Below are 27,018 nucleotides of genomic sequence, written 5' to 3'. Positions count from 1 at the left end.
ATATTAATGCCTAAATGTATACATCTAAAATAAAAAAAAAAAAGTTTCAAAAGTAAAGCTTGGAATTGCAACAGTCAGCAAAGGTTATAGAGATAGATGCAGTAACTGTTGTGTTCTTTAAATTAAATAGATAATTTTAGATAATCGTAAACATAATTACTTTTGAAGAGGTACAGTATTATTTTATTGCCGTTCCAGTATGGAAATTGTTTTGTATTTTATTAATGTGAGAATTTTATCATCAGAATTCCCAACTATAATGAATGTATTAACTGATTAGAGCTTCAGACGAAACTTTGTTTCTTCAACAGGTCGTGAGGAGGTATATTTTGGGCTCTGTAGTTGACAGTGAGAAGAATTATGTGGATGCTCTCAAAAGAATCCTGGAGGTACCTTTATATCTTTTGCATTTTATAGTTTGGAAATTTGAAAAGTAATCAAATCCTTAAAGAATGTGTCGTACGACTCACATAGGCTTTGCTACAGATGCTTCATGCCAAATGTTTAGAGATTTTGTGTGTGTATACTGTTACATAAGTTGGGTTTTTTTCGGCTTGTAGAAGACCCTTCTTTTTGTTGCTGTTGTTTAAATCTGTTTATTTTTTTTTTCTCTACAGCAATATGAGAAGCCTCTTTCAGATATGGAACCAAAATTATTGAGTGAAAGAAAACTCAAAATGGTCTTTTATCGAATTAAGGAAATTCTTCAGTGCCATTCAATGTTTCAGATTGCGCTGGCGAGTCGTGTATCTGAGTGGGACTCTGTTGAAATGATCGGTGATGTCTTTGTTGCTTCAGTAAGCAAATGCATCTGAACAGATAATCTGTTTTTAATTTAGGCTTGTTATTCCACCTCCATATCTTTCTGTCTAACTTGCCCACTTTATTCCCATATTCTCTAATGCCTGTGGCAACTGTCAGAAAATATATATGTACCATCCTGGTATGGAAACTGACACCAACACGTCTTCAGCTTGGTCGGCAGATGTGAAAGGATTGTGGGCAAAATTTTCAGGCTTTTGATCAAGCTTTCAGACATTTAAACAAACAGTTTCTAAGAGGATAGAGATTCACAAACCCACCAAAATTAAGGCGAATCTGAGGTTCAGCATCTCTTAAAAAGTAGGTAGTCATACATAATATCTTTGTTGGGAGTGGGAAAAAAACACAGTAGTTGATGTCTTGAATTCCTGGGTTTTGACTGAGCCTGGGGCACAGGTAAAGCGTATTTGTAAAACACTATCCCACCCTTAAAGGAAGTCCAGCTGGTAAAGAGCTGAACTAGCCACTGCTTTAAATTGGAGAACAAGAAGTGGTCTTGGTTGATAAAAGGCATTGTTCCCACCATGAGTGTGTGGGTGGAAAAGGCTGCCTACCTGCTGGTTTGAGTGCTTTGTTTTGTTGCCACCCAGCTGCTGGAAACTACCACCTTTTCATGCCTGCTTTAAGAGAGCTGGGATCTGCGTCTCTGAGTGCTTTGACCTCATGCCAGTCAAAATGAAATGGTTACTAAAGATTTGGTGTTCAAAGCAAACCTGTCTTGTTTTGACTGAAGCACGTTAGGTGGTGTTAATGAGACCAGATCTCCAGAAGAGAGGGATAAAATTACTAAGGTGGCAATGGGCAGCAGTCTTACCCCTCACATCGCTGTTTGCGGACCGCACAGTCTGTCTGCTTTCTCAGTAAATCCTTCCAGCTGAAGATGGGGCATGAAGGCCCTGAGGCTTTGCCGGCTCACCAAATCTGGAGGAGAGGCAGCAGTGAGATGATCAGGGGATCCCAGCAGCTGCTTTGAATCTCAGTGGATGCCCTTTGATTGCCCACTGTCCTCAGGGTCTGCCCTAATGTCGTAGCCAAGATGAAGCTCTTTCTGTAAATTTACATTTTGTAATTCACAGCTGTCACATCTTTAGCTTTCCAGCCTGTCTTCTACAGAAAGATTATATTGGGCATCACCAGTATTTCTGTAGATCCAGCACTAGTCCAAGCAAAGCCCTTAGCTCTGAGCAAGGCGAGGCCTTAATGGTCAGAGGTCTAGATAGTTATGCTTTCAGGGATCTTTTGTATTTATAGTTAAGGTCTACCCTTTTATCTTTTCAGTTTTCTAAATCTATGGTATTGGATGCATACAGTGAATATGTAAACAACTTCAGTACAGCAGTAGGGATTCTCAAGAAAACATGTGCCACCAAACCCGCCTTTTTAGACTTCTTAAAGGTGAGTTCACTCAATCTTAAAACAGCTGGGCATATGGTATAAATAAGACAGTATAAATTGTAAGTTAGGAGGAAATTTGACTGCTGATACTGCATATTGTGTGGCTTTTTATGGACTTTGGTTTTATGGGTTTGGCACAAAAATTCACTTCCACTAGTGTATTTTCAAAATAATAACATGATGTTAGATCTAGGATGTATTTTGAAATGCAGAGTAGTTTGGTTGTTGTTCAGATAAGTTTATTGGTGTTTGCAATTGGTGTTTGGCCTCTTCCTCTTTGGGATTTATTTTACTTTTAACTTCTTTATTGTATTGTGCAGAGTAGCATAACTAGATTTCTGTTCCACAGCAATTTCCTAGTATTTTGAAAATCACTTTTCCAATTTGAGGTTGCAAGTTTTTGTGCAGCATGCATACTACCCTGATGAATACGATGCTTCTGATGATATGCATGCAGTAGAAGTCTGCAAATCCCTAGGAGTGATACCTTACAGAGGGTACACAAAACCCATTGCAAGGCTTTTAGGCTGTCTGTGCCACTGCTGAGAGCCTGGAAGCTCTGCTTGTCCCGTTCCCCAAGAGTCCTGGATTGAGTGTGCCTCTCAGAGCTGTCACCCTATCACGTCTGTTGCAGTGGTCCACCAAACACTGAAATTGGGTGCCCTAGGCAAACTAAACAGAGAAGCAATTAGGTTGCCTGGAGAAGGGTGGCAGGGGGGCTGATTCCTAATCTGTATTCAGATCTTAAAATTAGCTAACACTTTTTGGCATGTGGCGTGTACTACACAGGATTATATTCTGGAAGCCTTAGGCACCATGAAGATGAGACTCTGTAGTGAGCGTATAATCACTTCATACCTCTCACACTCTTGAGAGTGCCCGTTGTTCCAACAGAGGCATAACTTACACCTCTCATCGCTGCTTGTCAGTGCTGGTGCTGCTCACAGCTGGGGACTCACAACCGAACTCTGAGGACAGAAAACATTTCTGTACCTTCCTTTTTTGTTTGCCCATCAGCAATGAAGACCAGAATCTTCACTACTGCTGTTTGAGCAAAAAAAAAAAGTGGGGATAAGTATGAAAACAAGTTGTTGTGAGGCTGATAGTTGTAGCAATAAATAGCAATTTAAGCACAACACCAGTTTAATATTGTATGGGTTTGCTTTGTTTTTAATGTTGAGTATTTCCTCTACTCTCCCTGGTTTTGCTTACCTGATTTTGGCCAAAATGTTTCCAAATGCTGAAATGTCTTATTCAAACAGGGCTTTTTCTGCGCATGCAAATGAAATTTGTCTGGTTTTATCTGCCAGTCCTGATAACCAAAATAATGGATCCTTATGTTTTTCTTTCCAAACATACATCAATGTTCTTTTCCTTAGTTTCTTTTAATAAAGAAAATGAAAATCTCTTTTTGTTTGCATAGCACTGAGATTATGATGTTTTCCTTAGATTTCCTTTTAAAAGAAAACATAGGTAGTTAGAGATTTATAGTCTCTTAGCCCCAAGAAACAGAGCAGCAATAGTAAATTACGGACTATAAATCAACAGATCGCTTACACTTTTCAGATTTAAGACCTTGAACAAGTACTTTTCCTTTGTTGTGCTTGAAGTTAAGCAGGCATTTCAGTGCACTGCTTGCGTAAAAAGCAAGAATGTGCTGTATCGATATATGCATAGGTGCTGCATTGCTGGTGTGGCTTTATCCCAGCTGTATTTATCTAAGGAGGAGATTTCAGTTCAGTGACATGCCATCATTTTAATAGTGATATATTTTTTTAAAGATTTAATATTTTTAATGAAATCTTTATAGTAAGTGGAATCTTTACACTATCACTGTTACAATTAATGTAAATGATGTAGAAGAATTTTCAGGAAATGTTTTCCTTTCAGTCTTTAACTGATGGAAATACACTCATGGTAGTAAACAGTGTGACTTTCTTGCATTGCAGCAGTGCCAGGAGTCAAGCCCTGATCGAATTACACTGTATGGTTTAATGATGAAACCTATCCAGCGCTTTCCACAGTTCATTCTGCTATTGCAGGTAAGTAATGTTTACCAAAGGGATGCTTTTGTTGCATTCTTCTGTGGTTTGCTTGTGGTATTGCGTGGCAGCCGCCTTCTGCTGGAGGAGCACACTTCAGTGGAAGTGACCACTGGATCATGGGGAAATAACAAAGAAAAAATTTGCGTCCATCATAACACACTGATCTTGTAGTCTGATTACAGGCAGTAAATACACTGCAGGGAAAATCTTAGTAAACTAGACTTACTCTAGATTACTTGCTAGGTTAGATTTAGCTTGTAAGTCATGTTGCAGTAAAGCTGTAGTTCAGGTGTACTACTTGTTCATATCAGTTCATTAGCTAATAACATTTCAAAACACCGCTAGGAACTTTGTGGCATTACTTTCCATTTAAGAAAAATAGAAGAGGATGTAATTAATGCCTTGGATAGTTCAGAATATATGTGGGATGTGGAACAAAAGTGCACTCTCTGCCTTACTACTTGGCTCACAGGACCTGCTGAAGTGTGTTGCAGCTTCCTTCTGACCTGCAGCACCTTGTTTTCCTTCCCATGGAAACTGGGGATTTGACAGGGGCTCCTTGGGTCTCTTCTTAACAGGGAGTTGAGCTGTAGAAGAGCACAGTTCCCCGGTGCAGACCTGCTCCAGACCAACATACGCTGTTTGTAACTCCTTCCAGGCCGGAGCAAGTCTATCCTGGCGAGCGCTATGAGTTAGCTGTGTTTTTACAGGTGCCACAGAGGAGGACAAGGTTTGGAATGCAGGTCCAGGAATTACTATGGGAGAAGAAGCAGAGAAAGTCATGGGGGGATTATGCAGGTAGCTAGTCATGGCAAGAGTTTTTGAGTAAACAGAAGAAATGGAGTTTATTGTGGCAGGAAGCCATAGTGAATACATAGGGACTTTTAAGCACTATGGGAAAGAAGCAAAAATTTCACTCAAACTGTTCCACTGCATGTCTACAAAAGGGAAAGATTTTTAGGGCCTCTTGCAACCTCCATGAAGTAATGTCCCCTACTTTGGGATGAGTATGCTGTCAGTGTTTTAGTGAGGAATAATAACAGTAATAAAGGTAACACAATATTATTATGATACTAAATATCAGAGAAGTTTAATTTTAAATCATTGTTTACAGACACCTATATATTATACTATGATATTGATTTTCAAAATGTGCTTAATAAGATGTGCATTTTCTTAATTTACCTTTACGTTTAATTTTCTTACGCCTATTTTCAAGTTCCTTTGCTATACTTTCTTCCTGTAAATAAGCAGTATGTGACCTTGTTCAGTATCTTTTTCAGAACTACTAAGGTATTCAGGAAAATAAGCAATGTGCTGTCTTCATTAGGTGTCATTCATTAGGCGTCCGTTGGTCTTGTTCTTTAGTAGTACTTGGGTAAAGAGTGTAGCAATAATACTACATCCTGTAATCTTTTGAACTTGACTTTGAAATTAAATTTGATTTTTTTTTTTAAATTTTTTGTTTGTTTTATCGCTTCTCCTCAGGATATGTTGAAGAACACTAATAAAGGACATCCCGACAGATTACCTCTACAGATGGCTCTTACAGAACTTGAAACACTGGCAGAGAAGTTAAATGAAAGGAAAAGGGATGCAGATCAGCGCTGTGAAATAAAACAAATAGCAAAAGCAATGAACGAACGGTATCTGAACAAGGTTAGGAAGTAAGAACGTGTGATGGAAGAGTTAGTATGTTAATAGTTTCTGAGCCTTGATCAATCTTTAGAATGGACACCAAAGAGACACCTGGGGTTTTTCTGTGAGGTCATTCTAGAGGTAGAGGTGAGGTGTGAGCTACCTCCAGGGCTGAATTAGGCTCCCTGGTTAAGCCACTGTGTGCTGGATGGAGTGGGCAACGTGCTGAAACAGCAGCAGCAGCAGCATTCATGTTCTGTGGTAGTGTATGGATAAACCTGTTTCCTCATCCTGTAGTAAAGTCTCATGCATGTCTTCTGGCGATAAATTCAAAATTGAATTTTGAATTTATCCTGGAACTGAGGAATTACTCCTGTATAAAGGAAGGAACTAGTTCCTTGTATTGCAGTGCTTCCGACTGTGGAGCAGTTCAAGATATGCTGTTGAATGTGTTCAAGGTCTTCCTTGTTTAAGGAACATCCCAGTCTATTTCATTCATGTGTTTGCATCATTGAATAGAAATGTCTTTAAAGAACTGTAGAAGACAGTAGGTAGGAAGGAACAATCTTCAAACTACGTATCAGTAAAGAGGCTTAATTCACGTAGCAAATCCACCTGCAAACACTGGTACTAGGATGGCAAGTGCTAAGTGCTAACCTGTTGTATTTTCTTTTATTTTTTGCACCAGTTGTTAGATCTAACATGTGTAACATACAATGTTGATTTTTTTTTTTTTAAATATAGCTACTCAGCAGTGGAAACAGATACCTCATACGGACTGATGATATGGTTGAGACAGTTTACAATGACAAAGGAGAAATTATCAAAACCAAAGAACGACGACTTTTCATGTTAAATGATGTCCTGATGTGTGCAACAGTAAATATTCGGTAAGACTTGGCTCACACTTTTTAAATGATTATTCAAGCTTCAGCCGTGGAAAAAATGACACTGAATTAATTTTTTGTTGTTGTTGTGTTTACTATGGCTAATGATTTCTAGGAGTATTCAAAATAAACGGATAACTAGCAGTCCTCTAAATTCCCTGCTGATGTTTCAAAGTTCTAGAGTAAATTTTTAAGAGTTAGAGATTACAGACAGAAATGTTCTGTAGTGTCCAGTTATTGCTGTGTAGTGGTGTTTAGTGGAGCACAGGCATGCCAAGGTAGGATTTTTTTTCTCTTTGTCCTTAAATTTGTACTGTCACACACACACACAAATCTGTAACTTGACGTAGTTTTCAAAATAAAAAAAAAAACAAACCAAAAAAACCCAACAAAAACAAAACCCAAACCAAAGCACGAAGCTAATGCATGTAGCCAGAACAAACCTGGAGTTCACTAACAAAGTTACAGCTGGGGAAGGGTTTTTATCTCTGAGACCAGACACTGAAGGATTAAAGCTGAGGTGCTTTGAAGAAAGCATTTTTTCGTAGGGCCTTCTGTGTTTTAGTTGGCTGTAGTTATTACTGTTACTATAACTCTGTGTATGCCAAGGTCACACTCACATTCAGATGTTGCTTGTGTCATAAATTGCTTTATGTGATGGTGCATTCTGACAGAGAAAATGTGGACCATTAAAGTCTTCCAAGAACAGCTTTTCTTAAGCACAATATAAGTCGATACCTTCTTTTATTACTGAAGTATGAATACAGTTCATATTTTTGTAAGCATGTGAATGCTTGGTCTCATGTTAGTGTGTGAGAAGTGCCATGTAATAACTGCGCTTCAGAAAATGAGCAAGCTTATTTGTGTCAATTATTGTGTGATTCTTTTCTTTTACAAATTCTGCAGTTCCTTAGTGACACCTGCATATTTTCTTACTGTTGTTTGCAAGAAAATTGCTTTTAACTGTTTATATTTTATCTTCTCCCATACTGTCATCGTCTTGGATTTTCTGTATTTGTCCCTGAAGTAGCAATGTGCAGTCCATATTCCATTTCCATGTGAAAAGTTCATGATCATGCCAATTCCCTGGGTTCCTTATTAAGTCAGCAGTTCCGTTTGTCACAGCACTGTTGTTTCTGTGGGCATTAACTGGCTCTGAGCAACCTCCCTTGGGATGGTAATTGGGCATGCAGGTTTCATGGGGGTTTGCTGTCTCTGAAAAATTTAATTATGATTTTCTTCACCAGTTAAGGTTTGCTTTCTAACCCATTTATTTATATAAAAAGGGGGTTTTAAGACTAGTTGAGTGCACTTTTAGTTTTTTTTCACTAGCAAAAAAAGGGTTTGTAACTTTCTTGGGGTGTTCAGTTGCAGGTGGGCACACCTGCAAGCTGTGCATGGATTTAGGATTCCTCTGCGATTTCATGGACCACTCTTAGATTTTTACTGCAGAAGGAAACTACCTTTGTCATGCAAAATATAGTTAGGGGCTGAAGGAAATCATCTGTCAGATTTCACATGTGACACCTGTATCCAGTCCAGAAGTTTTTGTTCAAAATAAACATATGCTATAGAATGTACAACTTGCTTGTTCAGCTTGAGCAGGATGAGCTTTTTTTCTCTTCAGTTTAGCTGTATAGAAGTTAGGCATCTTTCCTAAGCTAGGCTTCTGCTACAGCAGTGGTTTTCAAGGTGATGCCTGCACATTTACCCTGGAGCTGTAGACTTCTTCAGACGCTTTACATGCACGTGTAGCTCCGCAGTGTGTATCGGCTCACTTTTCTTAACCACCTTTTGTCCAACCTTTACAGAAACAGTCAGATGTCCCAGGAGCCTGGGGACTAATTTTCTGTAGCTGGCAAAACATTTGTATTTCTACAGAGTACATGACCCTTAGAAGATCCTTCTTCACATGTAGTCTAGATGACCGGCTCAAACCGGAGACCTAACTTTTAAGTAGCAGGAGTTGGACAGGGTGGATGCTATCCCTAGTGACTGAACAGCTGTGTCCTGCCTAGTCTTGTTTTCTTTCTTTTGAACTAGATCAAGAGTTGATAAATATTTACTTAAGCTGTGGCACTTGTGTTTTTTGTTCATACTTGCCTCTTCATTGAAACAAAAGTATGACTGTGTTGCAAATAGGTAGCTGACTAGCTGATCATCAGCTAGTACCGTTCTTGCTGATTCTTCCCGAGCATTTGACTTCTCCATTTCAGTCATGCTTTCTGTGAAGTAAACCTTTTTTATTCACTTTAACATCTCGCTTGTCCTTTGTAATAAATGTTTGTTATATGTGGTTGAATGTGAATAAGGGAATGAAGGAAACAAAGAAAAAGGAGTATTAATGCCATTTCTATTCCAGTGAGCTTCCTCAGTGTGCTCTTTCCTCTGAAATGCCTGTTGCGATACACGCTTCCTTTGGCAGCAACTGATGTGGAATTGCTCTCAGGAGCCACAGCAGTTGCAAAGGTCTGCTGTAAAGAACATCCTGGGCTGTGGGGCTTGGCAGAAATGTTAGCTCCTCAGCCCCTGGGAGGTTACATTACCCATCCTGCTGCCGGTATTCACTCAAAGGTCTCATCCTCCATACTTCCCAAAATGTAGCGGTTACTTCTTTTGAGCACCTTTTAAAAAGAATTGGGAAAATATGGAGCCAAAGTGTCATCCTAAGCACTTGTAATAGGATGTCAAAAGCATGTTGATCTTAAAAGATGGTCATTTATGTTTTGTTATAGAAACGTAGGGACTGTTGTTGGCAGTCCTATGCTGTTTGTAAATGAGATTATCTGCACCTGCATAGCTGCTCTTTGCACTCCAGGAAAGGTCAGTCACAAAAGTCAGCCTGATGCATGTATTTGTTTCAAGTTATGCACGGTACTCAGACTGACAAACTGATTTTAGAAGCTAAAATAATAAATAGCATGCCATGAAACATAGTTGCTCATCACAACAATAATTTGTGCATCTTCCAGCTCTTCCTATGAAAGCAGTGGCACCGTGACAACTGGCCAGAGGTATTTACTGAAGTGGAGCGTGCCGCTGGGACAAGTGGAAGTCATAGAGTATGGCAGCAGTGAGGGCCAAGGAGAGAACTGCAGGTTTCCACCCCAGCACTCTGCTGAAAATGTCGTCATTAACTCTAAGCCAAGTAAGTGACAGGAGTTATTGACTTTTACTGACTTCTTTGTTAAAATCCATATTTGAATTTCAATGGGCTACTGAAAAAAAAGGAAAGCGTTTTGTGCATGAAGACTTCTGTAATCTGAACAGTAGCATAACCTCTTTCTTTGGAAAGCGAGAATGCATAAAGTGATAGCCAGTCTCCTGCCTTGCAACATGAATTACTTGTATTTTTCCTAGTTTAGAGTTTTATGCATGAATGCATAAAGAGTTTTAAAGCATGAATGTGTGTGGGCATGCAAAAAGGTTGTTTTGGTCTGGTGTGCCAGCTGTCCCGTGGTAGCTGGTCGAGCATATGTTTTTTCTCCCATAGTTAAAGCAAGGAAGTTTCTCTCAACAAATATGAGCAGCCACCTCATTGCTGTGGAATAAGAGTCTGGACACAAGGGGTAACACAAGTTACTTCTTTCAAGCTCACAGTATCCCACCCTTCAAACGTAGTAACAAGCGCTTCAGAAAAAAACTTCACTTTTAATTTTAAAGAATTATTTTGAAACAATATGCCAATAGGTAATTTTGTCCTAGCCTCTCTCCAAAAATGACCTCAGGCTCTGAAGTTTGCAAATTCTTTCTGTGCTTGTTAATCCCTCATACAAGCCTGCCAACTGCCCTCAAGAGATGTGTGAATTTCAAGAGTTTACTCAGTGGCTAGCCTTTCATATGTGATGAGTTATTTTTATATCCTTTATTTTGTCTAAATATTGTGTTTTCAAGTGCATTTAATATATCTAGATTGTGATCCTTATTAATGGGCTCTAATTTACATGGGTTTCAGTTCTAGCTCTGGGCATTATTTCCACACTACATTTATTTAGTATTGCACCCTTGGCCTCATGAATTTTCCCACAGTTGTGCTGTAAGGAGGCATAAATGTTACACTTCAGAATGATCTGAAGTGCATCTGCAGCATTTGATACCCCCATATTCTGCAGGATGGTGGTTGTCAGGTCTTCTTGCTCCTCCCTTTGTAAATAGCTACAGAAAATTTTTGTAGGTACTTATGTCTCTGTTTCAAGGGTGACTTAATTCCTGTAACTCCTTTTAAGCATTAATGGACTACTTAAGACAATGAGACTAAAAGTCTTATATTATTTACTAGCTGCTGTATGCATGACTCTGAGAGGACTGTGTATAAGGGAACATATTACTTAGAACTGGGGGTCTCTCTTGTACGTGAGTGTGGGAGGAACAGCTTATTGAATATAGAATCACAGAATAGTTTGAGTTGGAAGTTACCTTAAATGGTCATGTAGTCCAGCCCCCTGCAATAAGCAGGGACATCTTCAACTAGGTCAGGTTGCTCAGATTCCCATCCAACCTGACCTTAAATGTTACCAGGGATGGGGCATCTACCACCTCTCTAAGGAACCTGTTCCAGTGTCTCACTGCCCTCATTGCAAAAAATGTCTTCCTTCTATCTGACCTAAATCTTCCCTCTTTTAGTTTAAAACCATTACCCCTTGTCCTGTTGCAATAGGCCCTGCTAAAAAGTTTGTCCCCATCTTTCCCGTAGGCCCCCTTTAAGTACTCAAAGGCTGCAATAAGGTCTCCCTGGAGCCTTCTTTTCTCCAGGATGAACGACCCCAACTCAGCCTGTCCTCACAGGAGAGGTGCTCCAGCCCTCTGATCATCTTCATGGCCCTCCCCTGGACCCACTCCAACAGGTCCATGTCTTTTCTGCACTGAGGGCTCTAAGGCTGGACACAGGACTCCAGGTGGGGTCTCACCAGAGTGGAGTAGAGGGGCAGAATCACCTCCCTCAACCTGTTGGCCACACTTCTGTTGAAGCAGCACAGGATATGTTTCGCTTTCTGGGCTGCAAGTGCATACTGCCGCCTCATGTCCAGCTTTTCATCCACCAGTTCCCCCAAGGGCTGAATATTCCTACTGCAACTTTGTGCAGCAGCTTCACAGGTGATTAGACCAAATCCTTGCCTGTCAGCAAGATCAGATGGGAAGTGGAATGTAAGGGGAGAAAGAAAAACTCTCACCCAAACAGTCCTGTAGAACCTACTTGAACCTCTTGGCTTTGAGGTTTCTCAGTTTCATGATGTTTGGTGACAGCATAAAAAAAAAAAAAGAAATTACTTTGTACATCATTTGTAGTTCCAACTTTCAGGTTAAACGGTATTCAACAGGTGAAAGATGAGCTGAACTATTTGTTCTCTTGGTAAGCTCTGATCATTGTATTAATTCAGTCTTCTAATAAAAGAGATCAAAAGATAAGAATTAAAAAGGATATGAAGGATACTGGTTATACAAATGAATAAATCTTCCCTCAGCTTTAATGAAACATTTCTACCAAATAATCCAACTAAGTTGAATATAACCAATCATGAAAGAGGAGGAGCATAGCCTTGCTATTTGCATGAACTGTTGTGTCTGCAGTGCTACTCTGAATGCAGACTTCTCTGAATTGGCCTGTATAGAGAAGTTTGAAGACACCACTAATCGTGTTAGTTATTCTGTCGAGTTGCCCCCTTAGTTCCAGTCTTCTCGGCTGCTAAAGAATGCAGAAGCTCAGAAAGCACAGCCTTCCTGCAGAGGGACAGGACTCGTAAGACTTTGTAAGGGTTCACTGTTGCTTGTTTGTTTGCACCCGCCAAGATGCTGCATTTTATAGTTGATGATGACATAATCTTTATAATGGTAGTAACGCATATTAGTGAGACTATTGGATATTTACCACAAATTGCAAAGCACTACCAGCAAAATATTGTCATTCTCTGCCTGAAACTGCATGACTTTACAGTCGTTGTAAAGTTATGTTGTGTTTCCCTCTGTTTTCAGAGTATACCAAGGAACTGGTGTGGTGAAATCCCAGTGGCCTCACAGACTGTGGTTTTAATAACATCTGATGATCAAGAACAATGTGGGATGCTGCAGGCAAAAATCCTGCTTCCATGATGTAGAACCGTGTCTCAGACTTTATTTTCAGTTTTAATTTACAGTTTGTGGGAACTGGAAAGATACAGAATAATGATGGTCCTGTGAAAAGCATTTAGTAGCAGGGGGGGTCACCTCTTCCATTTCTGGAGGATGCAGAAAAGTTGGATTGTGTCTGCAGCACATCAGGTTAAGTACTTGACCCCTATAAGGTTGATAATTCTCACTTTACTGCTGTGATTAGCAGGGATTCTTGATGGATTCTGGTTGTGTCCTTGTGAGGATTACTTGTTACTAGTTACATTTCTCTTATCATGGTACTCTTTTCTCTGCCAAAATCCTTTTTATGAGGAGGCAACTGTCATAAGCGTATCTCGCTATTTATTATTGGCTAAATCCAGTTGGTGCTTTCAGCTTCCTACCACGCTGCAAGAAAGGATAATATAATTTAAAGATACAAACTTTACTTTGGGTGCTACAATGAAATTAATAGCTGAATTTTAATTCCTCTCGTACAGGCTGCAATATGTAACTGCTGAAATGTTGAAAGGTTTTATGAGGACGTGTAAATCAAGGGCATGTTTTAATACTCTTCTAAGGTGGAAAGCAAGGGCTGCATGAACTTGGTTTTCACTTGGCAAAATGATAAATTTGCAGTTTTCTACCCAGTTCTGCTTTTTATACCAGTGTCTTGTCTTTGAATTCTAGAGGAGAACACATTTAGGGGTTTTTAAGTTCATGTCTGTTTTATTAAGCCCTTTGTCTTTGGGCTGGAGAAACTGCGTGGCCTGAGGGTGTGGAGAGGAAAGCAGGACAATTTCCTAGAGTATTATTCTGTTATGCTGCTCCTGTCCCTGATGCGCTTTTGCCTTATTCCTATTGTTTTCCCTTAGCACCAGAAGTAGACCGTGAGTTCTTTTAGTTACAAATGTGGAGAAGGATTGAAGTCTCAACTTGGCAGAGTCCTTTATTTGTATTGTTCTAATATTGTTTCCTAGTGGAGGGCAATATTAACTTGTGTCTGCTTCCTCTAATGATATTTAAAGCAAAAAACATTCCACATTCTCAGACTTCAGAAAAAAAATAGCATCTTTATCAGATGGCATTTCTCTGAGGAAATCAGGCAAGGTCCTATTTCATGTATTGGAGTTTGTCTTGCTTGAAAGTCTGTGAGTTTGAGTCTCTGGCATCACACCTGGATGGTTCCTGTGGAAGTAGTTATCTTAACTCTGTGTACCAAAGAAGCCTGATGTGTAATTTTCTTCTGTAGAAACATTTGCAGAAAAATGCAAGATAATGTTCTTCCACAGTAAATACACATACTGTTTCTGATAGGCTGTTGTTGTTTCCGTCTCCTTCCCAACTGATCCATATACAGAAGCACAGCCACATTCATAGTACTGAAAAGATGAATATTTTTGGCATGAACAGGAATCTGTATATTCTTGGTTTTGATTTACTTGAACTGGAAGAATTGCGTTGTGTAATGGAGTTCAGCAAGAGGTATTTGAAGCATGTTTCATGCAAACTACTATAATGGTAGATGAGGTTGCTAAATGGAAGAAACAAAAACTGATTTAAGACCTGAAAAGAACTCAGTAAAAGTATTATGTAATATGGGGATGACCCTAGGTTATAAATGGTTGAAAAGCTCAAAAGGAGACACTTTCCTTGATTACACATCTTACTTATGTTAACTAGTGAATTCTGTTCTTCCGCACGGTTGTGTTGATAAACACATTGATTTCACCTTCTCTGTTTGTGTACTACTGAAAGTAATGGATTCAGCATTCACCATTCATGTCTGGGATATTGGATTGGTTTTGTTTTCCTTTCTTCCCCCTCTCCCCGCCCCCCCCCCCCCCCCCAAGATAGCTATAGGTAACCCGTTTATTACGGAGCTGGGGAAATGAACATCAAGTTAAAGGGCTCCTGAATTTTAGTATTTGCTCGGTCATGGGTTTGCTTGTATGTTCATGGGTGAGTCTTGTTACTTCTGTACTTCAGTTTCCCCACATATAAAATATGCTGTGCTCTGAGTGGGAACCCTAAACACTCAAAGGACCTCAGACATCTAATTTGTCCGAAGGGAGTCTAATGAAGCCCACAGATCACTTAAACGTGCCCACAGGTAAATTGGTATCTTTGATAATCATGTTATGTCATAGAGGAATTGAAAGAGTAATCAGTGACTATTCAAGTAGTAGGTTATTGCTAACTATTTTTAATGCATTTTCTGTCTTTATGTGTTATTTTAGATGGTGTAAACATCTAAAGCAATTAACACATAATTGTTCTGATGTTATCTTTTTTGCCAGTATATGCTGCTTCATCCTGAATGATCTTTAGTAGCTTGAAGTGATTTATCTGATGGCTATTTCATTGGGTTTTGGTTTACTGGAGATTGGATTGTATTTTTTTTGTTGGCTTTTGAGAAAGCATAGCTATATCCTAGTGAATGATACTCATTCAATCAAAATGGGTGACAAGTTGGATTGAATTTATGGAAAGAGCATCAAGAAAGTTACATGTTACCCGTATGCTTCTGATAAAAAAGAAGATGGGTGAAATGGGACAGACTTTTTAGTAGGGCCTGTTGCAATAGGAGAAGGTAATGGTTTTAACTTAAAAGAGGGTAGACTTAGACTAGATATAAGGAAGAATTTTTTTACAGTAAGGGTGGTGAAACACTGGCACACGTTGCCCAGAGAGGTGGTAGATGCCCTATTGCTGGAAACGTTCAAGGTCAGGGTGGACCAGGCTCTAAGCAACCTGATCTAGGTGAAGATGTCCCTGCTTATTGCAGGAGGTTGGACTAGATGACCTTTAAAGGTCCCTTCCAACCCAACACATTCTATGATTCTATGTGTGAAAGATCAGTGAGAATACATCTTTGGTTTTAGTATGTCATATTAATATGAGATATTTCAATTATGTCTTCCAAAACATATACAAAGTATAGTCAAAGGCAAATTTGTAAATTCTTATCAAAATATACTGTATTCCCCTCTAGAAGAATCAGAAGTCAACCTTCACTTGCAAGTCATCCATCTGTACATAAAATCACTGAAAATACATGTATTTCACTACTCTTTAAAGGCGAATATAGGAGCAGTAGTCAAATATACTGCCCAGAGTTTCAGTTTCTCAGACTCTTGGCATGTGGTGTTATGAGTTTGCAGCACTTCACACAAACTGTTGATGGATCGTGAAACGCGGTTTCTGTGCCGAGGCGAATGCCTGTTTGGTGCCACAGCGACAGTGACCACCCCAAGTTGTCTGTTCTCTGGTTACCAGGAATAAAAAGGGTGAGCTGTAAAAGTTTTTCATAGCAGTTTTATTTCACAAGACCAGACTACAGAGACTCTGAAGAAGCAAAGGGAGAAAGCTAAGCGTCCTGCCATTTCTGGGTGGTAAACCAGTGCCAGTCAGCAGAGTTCTGCTGCTTATCATGTTGATTAGGAGACATGCACAGCATAGCCTATTACTTAAGCAAAAAACCATTTAATTTGAGCCATATGGCTAAAGGTTGAAAGAAAATGAGCAAGACCCATCTGTACTATATATCATGCAGCGATGAACATAAGAGATAACAGTAAAATGAAAAAATACGGTAGCATGTTTATGTCTATGACTACATTTTAGCGTTATTTTTTGTTTCATAAGTTTACAGTTCATAACTGAGACTAAACCTCAGCACTGCTAAACCATGGCTCCTCTCCTTTCCTGGTCAGACTTCCAGGGATATGTTTGTACTCCGTTTCCACTCGCCTGTGGTTTTGATCTCTGTGGGCTTTGTTTATTGTCAAATGTAGTAGTGACACAACGCTGGAGTGCAGGCATGATTCCTCTCTTGTGAGTTCCCTTCTACTTCACGCAGTCACTTTGTGTAGGTCTCCAAGTGTTGCCAGGGAAACAGGTAGGGATGTTTGATGAGCTACAGTGTGCACTTGTGTTTCTGTAGACGTCTCGCTCAGTGGAACGACAGGTCTTCTCAAAAAAAGAGATAGTGCTGCTGTGATAGCCACTGCCATTCAAGCTGAGTTTTTTACTGGTTTGTAAAATATAGAAATATAGAATTGGGTAAGGAAAAAAAAAAGTCAGCTTAATCATCACTTTTAGGCTGTCCAGAGTAAACAAGACTAAATATTAAGTGACATATCAACTCTAGCACTGGTGATAAGGTTTTAAAAAGGATGATGTGGCATAAATTGCTAGTCGACCTAACTTTCATCTCTGTGAAATATGTATAGAGTAATAATGTAAATCTTCTAGTGAAAATAATACTGTACGCTAAAGAAGTATTATGTTCATAAATGTAAACTATCATTAATATATGCAAACAAAAGACCAGAGATTTTCAATAAATCTAACTCCAAACAGCCTGTTTAGCTGAGCAAACCAGATGACATTAAATAGTACACTTGTTAAGCAGATATATGTTTCTAGCTGGTGGATGAGGCATAGAATAAATTAGGTGTTACATGTTTGTCTCACCCACTTAGGATGAGATTCTTCTCTTTGCCTTTCATATTCTATATAGTGGTTATAGGGCTTGATGGTCACCTCCTATAAACCTTTTTCTGTGTTGCCAGGGAACTCGTCCATGTCTTGACACAGAGTAGTAAATTGAGTAGAAACAGCTATAATCAAGTGAGTATGAAAGAGGGAGGTAAGCTCCTCACAACATGATTTCTGCATAAGCTGTTACAGATGGTGTGGTGGGAACTCCAGTGTAAACCTCTGGCAGCTCAGCCAGTTTACAATCACCTGCAGACCTGTCTTGCGATCCCTGCAGCACTTGCGTTGTTTAAATGCCTTCACACGTGTACTTTCACTGCCTGTTTATGTCGGTGTTTCTCTTCTCGCATCCAGTTCCTCTCTTCGCCCTTTGTGTCCATGCAGGCACACCCCAGAGGTCCCGTGTGGCCTCTCTCTCCCCTTAAGGGAGGGCAGGGGCTTTCAGGTCCATACTGACCTCAGCTTTCCCCTTCGGGACCTGTGAGACGAAAGGGCCATAGCACCTCTTTTCTTTCACTCTAAAGTCTCTTTGCATCCAGGATTTTCCTTCCTTGTGGGAACAAAGCCAGGAACCGGAGTTCCTCTGATCCGTACCTGCAGGCAGTACGTAGTCTAGGAGACACCTGATGGTTGTCCCAGCTAGTGTGATGCTGAGGACCTGGGCTGTGGCGTCCACACTTGTCAGCATATTAAAGCTCTGGTGTTTCTCCCTCTCGTTCCCTACTGCTTTTGTTTCCCTCCTCATCTCTGGCACAGCACAGCTGCTTCTGTCAGCAGGAAAAATATTTATGGCATTTTATCTCTAAAATTCCCTGCGCAGTCAGGATTAGCTGGAGTTTAATATAATCCTGAAGCCACGCTCTCAATGTGTGAGCTACTTCTCACACTCTTGAGAGGCTTTGCATTTCCTTGGTGTTCTTGCATAATTTTACTCGCAAATGGTATGGTACTATGAATTTAATACCTTACTCAGTATTTGCAGTTGCAAGATTTTGATTTTATCTTTGCATTGCTCAAGCTGCGTGAATAAGCAGTTCTGTGGTTGGGCTGTAGTTTTTGTGCAACTTGTTTCTTTGGTGTTCAGATCTGATACAATGAGCATACAGCGAGACAGGTCTCAGCATTCGTGTGATTACCGGTTGAGAGCAAGGTATTAATAGCTGAAGGTGAAGCATGTTAAAAACACTTTGTCAGAGTTGAGACTTGGGAGGTTTGTTTCCCAGCTCTGCTCTATGTGTCCTGGGTGGCTTGTGGTACGTGGTTCTTTGTGATTAAGACTTGAAGAACTTCCCTGTCTTGCAATGAGAATAAATACATTAAAGAGTTTTAGAGGCTCAGATTATCAGATTCAATAATTAAGCTTATAAAGATTACCTTTAGGTGCTTACGTGATTAAAATATGATTAGACTGACTAGTGTCATTTCATGTTTATGATAATGCTCTTCATGTTGGTGGATAATGATGATACGTCTTGACAGTATTGGTAATTAGGCTTGTTTACTCCGTGTCGGAATTTAATAGTTTGTGTTCTGTTAATCTCGGGGGTTTATTGCTTATCACTTAATACTGGTGTTTGTGCCGCTTCTTTCTGCGCTAGGTTACTACACCTGATTTAGGGTTCTGCTGTAAAGCTACATGTGAGTACCTGCTGAGCTTTTCATTGATGGCTGCCAACTAAGCTCCTGTTTTCTGAGATCATTCCTGACTTCCCATTTGCGTCATTTTCCAAACCTGGAGACTGATACCACCCTCTAAATGTTTGTATAGTTTGGACCTGAGAGTATGATGTAATCTCAGGTGAGCTGCAGTTGAGCTATGGTGGCTCATATTTTTTGGGAGCATGAACTATGGAGATCATGGGTTGGATTTGGTGTGAAAGAATAAGCAGGGGTAATGCAGAAAGTCTGTTTTTCTCTTATAAAATTTGAATTGACCTCTGGACTTGTTTGGGTCTTAAACCAGGATTTTTGGATTCACAAGACTACTGTGTTGGTTGGTTTGTTTTTTTTTTTAATTTTACTGAAATTCCAATTGGCTATTAACATACTCTTGTAAAGGAGGAACAAGAAAACATATCCCACCCACGTGCTTCTCTGAGGTGTCTATGGAAACGGGAGCAGCATGAGTGAGTAAGTGCAAAGACACAAATAAGAGGGTGGTGGTGCTGGGGGGGCTGTCAAGGGCTTTGCTTACATAAGGCGACGTGCAGGAAGCTTGTAGTTCAGCATCTAAAAATAAAATCTCATCTGCTTTGTCACTGGCTTTAACGCTCATACAGAACTTCCAGACAGAAGGGACCAGAGGTACGGAGGCGCCTCCCTTGTGTGTAGCTGGTGCTTGGATTTGTCAAGTTCTGTGCAAGAGAAGGTTTCCGTGCAGCAGGGCATCCTCACCACTGGCCGTCCAGTGAAAGCTAGGTGTTCTGGTGCAAAGGGTTTTGTAAAGGGAAATGAAGTAACAGCAATGGGTGTCAGTATCAGTTGACAGAATGACAACGTTCCTGGTATTACCAATATTCATAGTCTTTTTTTGCCAGCTCTGTTTATCTGTTGCTGAAACAGATTTCTTGTATTTGAAAATGTCACATAAAGGTCTCCTTTTCTACTTGCGGTGAGAAAATTAGTTCCACTAGACCTCCTTAGGGAGGATGTTTTTCCTCTGTTCAACAAGATCTCTTCCCCAGAACAGCTGTAAAGCTTTTGACCCGTGGGTTTTGTGTACCACTGTATCTGTAGGGGCAGGATACAGTACCAAATATAGGGGAAGAATTCCTCAATTGCAGTAACTGAATCTTGGGCCTTCTTAACGGTTTCTGGTTACCTTCTTTGAATTAATTCCCAAGATCTTCAGAGAACTATTTTACTTCAGGTATAATGTTGTCTATCAGTCAGTCTCCATTCTTGTCCTTCTTAAATGTGGGCATCTTAAACTGAGCAGTGGGATGCTGTCAGCCTATTGTTACATGGTTAAAAAAAAATAAAAACAGTGAAATATTTCCAGGACAATCAAAGTCACATTTAAAACAAAACAATTGATCAGTTCTGACTGCACTCAAGTAGTTTTAAATATATTACTTGCTATATCATTGTACTTTAACCTAAACATATTAACAGTCTCATGAAATCTGTCCAGTTTATTATGAACTGATCAAGAATTCATCTGTTGTCATGATGCTTTGCTTTCCAGAACACTTTACAAGCTTCTCAGGTTTAAATGTAATTTTAAATGTTGCAGAAGAGGCCTATTTTTTATTATTTCTTCTGAGTGCATAATTCTGTACAAGTACCAGTTTGTTATGCCTTCCTCAAACACAATGACTTAAAGTTACCTCCCACATATATAACTTCTCTACCCATCCCAGGTGATTTTTATGCTCAAGATGAGGATTGAATCTTTTCCAGATCTCTTCCCTTCATAGCACTTGATGTTTCAGCATGCTGCCTGGATGCACACAGATGGCTCAGTGGGAGGAAGCAATACAAATGCGCTCAGCCTCAAAGACCAGATTGCAAATGGCAAGTCAAATTTGGGATCTACCAGCCTTTCAGAGCAGTCTTCAAATCTGGCATGTTCTTCAAGCGTATCATTAATTTCACGTTACCCCTCAGTAATGCTGGAACTATAGTCAGGAATACCTCTTTTTCTCAGTTTTGGTTGTGTTTTTCACGTGTGGGCATTCATAAGCTTCTGACTTCAGGGCTCTGCGTCTCCCAGAAGTAAAGTAATCTTTCTCAGGACCTTGAATTTCCATGACGCATCAGTTCTCACTTCACGTCAATATGGCTTTTTCCAAAGCAATTTATATTGATGTACTGTGGTTTTGAGCCATGTAGGGGGAAAGGTTGTTACTATAATGATAATCAAGGTAGATCTTGTCAAGATTAGTTACTTTGCAGTAAAAGAGAGACCCAGGAGTTGTTATCTATTAACAGTCTTTGGCTTTAGTATGATATACGATATAGAGATGTTTGCAAGAATAGTTGCAATATTGAGAGTACGCTGAATGAGAATTTTGTTTTATTTCATGCCATTTGGATTTATGTAATAATATTACTTGAAATAAATCCTCCTAATTGGGAATAAACAGGAGTTTAGTATGGGAAGGGACCACCTGAGCCATTATATTTGCTTACCCAGGAATAGATATTTGAATTATGGGTGACTGCATCTACTCTAGGCATTTTATCACTTTCTTTTTCCCCTTCAGTATCATAAATCTGTGATAAATTAGTAATTCACAAGTGAGAATCGGAGCATGCAGCGAGAGCTACTGGAAAATGTGCAGAAGTAACAAATCACCACAGTAAATAAATGCGTCCCTAAGTAATTGTTTGAGAGGAAGAACAGGGCGTGTTCCATTCAGGATTACAATATTCAATATGCTTGTGGTGCCCATGAGAATTGAAAATTTAGAGGAACCGGATAGAGGGCGATCCCATGGGAGTGGCTGATCCACCAGCGCCTGTTACAGCAGCTGCTGCTGTGCTGGCCGTGCCGGGGAAGAGCTGCTGCTCCCAAAGCAGCCTGCTGCCGGAGCTGGGAATTCTCCCCCTTGTCCCACCCCCGAGCACTAGCACACAGACACTGCTTTTCCACGCATTTATTTATGCATAACCTTCCAAATCCTAATTTTGCCCCAGCCAAGTTAAACTGACTTTCACCACACCCAGGGAGTTTCCTGCAGGCTTTGAAAATGGCTGGATGTAAATGGGCTAAAATTGCTTCTGTTTCAATTAGAAGAGTTACTTCGAATTAGGCAAAAATGGTGAATTTAAAGCTGTGGTGCTGAGAGTAACACTGGGAAATGAGCAGGTAGAAGATGTGTTAGTATTATACTTGAATATATCTCGACTAAGGAGATATTAAAAATATATTTATCTTGTTATAAAAAACAAATCTTTTGCTTTTACATAGCAGTAAAAATAAATTTAAACTTTAACCTCTTTTCCTCCCTCTAAAGCAAGTGGCAGTTTTGTCTTTTTTTTTTTTTTTTAACCTTGAGTATATTTCATGATAATGCTGAACAGGGAGTTAGGTATTTTGCATGAATTACCGGTTGTTGGCAACAAACTTGCCTGTTGCAGGGAAGCACAAATTCCTCTGGTAAAATCTTAGCAACAAAGGAGTTGATGAAAAAAAATTTCTGCTAACTTAGATGTGGCCAGGATTTCACCCTTGATCTGTAGGTGGAATGCAAAAAGCGCTGCCTCCAAAGCCACAGATGTGGTAGTTGGTTACAGCACGCTGCCTTCTCTCCTGCCTGGGCACACCTCTGTAACACATAGGATGTGGAGAGCTGGGGAGAACCTTCCTTAAACTCATGGAGGGTTTTTTTTTCCCATTGGAAAAATAAGTTGTTCTGGAGCTTGATAGCACGAGTGGCTTAGAAATGGGAAGGAAATGGCTTTATCATTTGTGAAGCATTTCAAAGTACAGAAAGAAACCAACCCACGTGTCTGCTTTGGAGTGAAGCCAAGAGTTTTTCGGTGCTTTCTATGGAAAAAAGGAGTGAACACCCACCCCAAAATAGCCAGCAATCGAATGGTCAGGGAACATGTGTGGGCTGAAGCAGCCAGTCTTTGACTCTGAACTGAGAAACACATCTGAGGAACAGACTAGTGTGCCCCCCCCTGCTCCACCTCCTCCACCCAGGAAAAACCCTCCCTCAGGCAATTCTCATCCAGATCAGCCGGTAGTCAACGTTCTGTTAACCACTGAGAAGCTAATGCTATTTTAAAAGACGTTGTGAGTAACCCTGACAGGACGCAGTTCAGAGGTGAAGTTGCTATAACTTGTGACTCGTTATCCAGGCACAAACCAAGCGGTAAGCTCTCAGGGAATTCTCTTCTGATGAGTCCATCAGTGCTGATCTCTGAAGCCCCGTTATTTTTCTGTGCTCCAGTTTATTCCCACTAAAGACCTTCACGAGAGAATGATATTAGCCATGGCTATTGATCTAGTACTCGATTGACTATTAAAATGTCTTCTTAATTTGGATGTTTGTCTTTTCTAGAACATCATAGGATGGAAGCAGGCTCTCTTTAATTATTTATTGATTTGCTTTTTACCTTCCTTTCCTGTGCTAAGAACATGGTCTTTAATGAATGAGCCTAAAATGACTTCCGTTTGTTTTTTCTGTGTGACAGAATTTCAGATGCCAGAGTAGTTTATTTGCTTTGACACTCTTACTGCATCTTTTTTATCTTGACTTATTAAGAACTTATACAATATGCATGATGCAGACAAAATAGACTCAGGTGACAATTACTGAATGAAATTCAAGATTTATGCCCAAGGCTGGAACAAGGATATTTGTAAGAGTGTTTGAAGCTCCAGGAAGAGAATTGTAGAGGACAGCTCTTTTCAGGCACGGTGGATGTATATACGGCACAGGGCAAGTCCGTCTGTGTAAGAAGTTTAAGCTTTCTCTGTGGCCTCAGTTGAAGGCTATGCCATAAAGTCCTACAGCATCTAAGAGTTGCCTGAATGCTTGTTGTTATATGTTGCAGGTTAGTGTCCGTTCTCTGACTTGCTTTCAATAATAAAATGAAATGTCTGGTAACTTTGTCTTTATGAAGCTGCAAAGAGTGATCCTGGCATTTAAAACTCGGACATAATGTAATTCGCTTGAGTGAAAATATCCATCCTGTACAAGGGAATCTGCACAAACTTTCAGCTTTTCACAGCCTGGTAGTTGTAAATTTTCTCTTGGTTCAAGCCCACAAGGATAAATTTCAGAAGTATTTGTAGGAAGTTTTTTCAGTGCAGCAGTTTAGTTTGTTCAGTGGTGGAGTTTATAAAGGTCAGGTAAGTGATTGGACTTCTGCCAAAAACTCAACTAAACTGCCAGTTACTTCTAATCAGTCCAAATTTTGTTTTGCAGAATTTATCTTTTTGTTACAGAAATTCGGGGAAAGAATGATTCAATTTGTGTTCTCTACAGTGCCAAACACATTATCATGGCTTTTGGCTAGATTTCACCAAACTTCTATTAACACTGATCCACCCTTTCTTTGGAAGTAGCCCCATCGAAATCAACACTTTGATGTGTCTCAGAACTAGTGATTCTGGTGTTTAACAAATTATAATTCTTGTAGGCGTTAGTAAGAAAAAAGGTGTAAGGTAGTGGAAGAGGGATACAAAGAGAGAAGTGTTTACAACTTTCAGATGTTGATTTTTGAGGTATTTGGATTGAAAAAAGTGAAAATGAAGCTTAATGAAAGTATGTAGTCAGCAGTTCCAGAAAAGTGTTTAATTTTTTTTAAACAAATCTGCAAACATGCTCTACTAACCATAATCTCAAAACTCTTTCTCTCAGGTCTACTTTGCAGTCATTTCTTTTCATTGTGTACAATGAATGTAATGATCTTTTCTTATGGACTGTTTTGTTTTTAAGGGCAAGAAAGGCTAGATTGTTCTTTTAATTAACATTCAGAACAGGCAAAGAAGGGTGGATGAAAGTTGCATCTATTCTCTGGCTGGGTAAATAGTAGTAAGTGTGGTCATTCCCCTGTTTAGTGCTCAAGGGCAATACAAAGAAATCCTTTCATTGATTCAATTTACCAGAAGATTTAAAGGCAGGAGAATAATTTGAAATTTTCTGGGGATGTGTAATATCTCAGGCTTACGTTGCATTTCCTGCAATGAAGGGGAGAATTCAGCGATAAAGTAACCCTTAACATTTTCCTTGAGCCTTGAAATTTTGTACTCTTCAAGGTTTAAGACATACTCCCAGCTTAATATACTGAATTACATTAAAGAAAAGCATCCAGTGGTGGTCTCGATCTGTGTGATGCCTCCAATAGGAAAATGTCTTCAGAAAATACAGTTATTTTGATACATAAATGAGAAAATACAAATGAGAATAATTGTTAGGTGTGTTTATTTTTCGCATTTATTCTGGATTATGCTATTCTGATAGCTTTGTGCTTGGTGTGTTGTGTTTTATACTGTGGTCCCTGTAGCAGACTGAGGGATGGAGGTGCCAGTGGCGTCTTGGCTGGCAGTGGCACTGTGTCCAGCACCATCCTGCCCTGGCAGCCAGACCCAGTGGCATGGATTGTGCGCCTGCTCCCAAACATTTAAATCATGTTCTTGCCAACAAAGGGTTGAAATCCTTCTGCTCCAGGGGAGTTTTGCTGTCTGCAGACTAGCTTCCAAAGGTGTGGTGAGGGTGAAGGATCCGTACTTTGGATACTACACTGCGTGAGCTAAATAATCTGCAGGGATTTCCTGGAAAGATAATCCAGCCCGGTTCCTGTGATTCAGCCAGAGGGAAACGTGCTGACTTTGTACAAGTTGGGGTGGGGTTTTTTTGGGAGAGGGAGAATGTTTCCGCAAGAGCTATATAGCCATCCTGTTCCTAACATCGTGTTTGGAGTCAGAGTGTATTAGCAGGGCTGTGCAGCTTTGGGCATTTAAATAGAACGCTTATGATACCAATTGGAATATGTTTCTGAGGTAGTGTTACCTTATAAACACATGTACATATTGATGGTTAGGCCAAAATATTTCTGCTGCTGTTTTGTTGCTGATTTCAATGCAGATCCTTTTTTCACGTAACCATTACTGCAATACAATATAAAAGTGTTTCAGTGAAATATTCGGGCTCGTATGAGAGTTAGGATGTAGATACATGGTCCAGAACTGTCTTGCGAAGCTTTGGTATGAGTTGCAGTTCTAGTGCATGCTTATTCAAACTACACGTAATGCTCTCTGTCATACTCGATGAACAAACTTGAATCTTAATTGTAACTCTAAAAGGCAATGATGAGCTAAAAGGAAATGCCTATGGTAACGCCTATACATGCAAAACTAATATGTCATAACATACTACTACCTATAATTTGCTGGGCTGCATTTCACAAGTATCTGTCTGCAGCGACATCGAAAGCACCTGGAGCAGCAAAGTGAAATAAATATCAATGATATATGTATAAATAAACGACACCGATTTTCAGAAGCAATGAAGACGCTAGCTGCAAACAGCGCATTAGTTGTTCCTACACTCTAAAGAGAGCGTTGCCAATTTTGATAAGCTTAATTTTCATAGTGTTAAGAAATAGCGATATATGTTAATATTATTATCTTTTTTCATGCTTTCTCCTTCAACTAAGAATTACATCATCTTATTATATATAACCTTATGTTTTTATTCATTTTAGACAAGCTCTATATGGGACCAGGGCAACTGTACCATGATCTGCAGAACCTTTTACATGACTTGAATGTAGTTGGTCAAATTAGTCAATTAATAGGCAGCCTTAAAGGAAACTATCAGGTAATAAACAAAGCTGGATTTATTTTTCAAATATGTTCCTGTTTTAAAGTAGCATAATTGCCTCTCCCTAGGATCTGTGCAAGACATTCTTTAGTTCTCTCTGTAAAGAGTGTAATAATTTTTACCTCTAGTAATTAATTTACTGTTAACTGTTTAGCATTATAAGTGGCATTACAGCTGTCTGTAAAAAACAGCATTTTGTTTTTCTTTTTTGTTTTTAAGCGTAGGTGGATGCTACCACTGTCTGCATTTGCTCAGCAGCTGATCAGTTTATATGGAAACAGAATTGCATTTTGATCTTAAGAAATTGGGTTCTTGCAGTTAGACAAGGTAGTAGGAGGATGGTTGTTTGGAGGAAGCTCT

The 27,018-nt window shown here is 39.6% G+C and overlaps 1 protein-coding gene across 6 annotated transcripts in view; it reads left to right on the top strand.

Annotated features, from left to right (window-relative positions):
• ARHGEF10 (Rho guanine nucleotide exchange factor 10) overlaps positions 1-27,018 on the top strand; it is a 118,835-nt gene that overhangs the window by 53,960 nt on the left and 37,857 nt on the right. For all 6 annotated transcript variants that reach the window (XM_054195615.1, XM_054195616.1, XM_054195611.1 and 3 more), the window contains 8 exons: positions 312-389; positions 618-797; positions 2,101-2,217; positions 4,167-4,259; positions 5,751-5,921; positions 6,645-6,790; positions 9,760-9,935; positions 26,540-26,655. In XM_054195615.1, coding sequence (XP_054051590.1) covers positions 312-389; positions 618-797; positions 2,101-2,217; positions 4,167-4,259; positions 5,751-5,921; positions 6,645-6,790; positions 9,760-9,935; positions 26,540-26,655 — 1,077 coding nt within the window. The remainder of the gene's footprint in view (positions 1-311; positions 390-617; positions 798-2,100; positions 2,218-4,166; positions 4,260-5,750; positions 5,922-6,644; positions 6,791-9,759; positions 9,936-26,539; positions 26,656-27,018) is intronic.

Source organism: Rissa tridactyla, chromosome 3, assembly GCF_028500815.1.
Source record: "Rissa tridactyla isolate bRisTri1 chromosome 3, bRisTri1.patW.cur.20221130, whole genome shotgun sequence".
Classification (NCBI taxonomy): Eukaryota; Metazoa; Chordata; class Aves; order Charadriiformes; family Laridae; genus Rissa; species Rissa tridactyla.
This window is presented reverse-complemented; position numbering and strand designations above follow the sequence as displayed.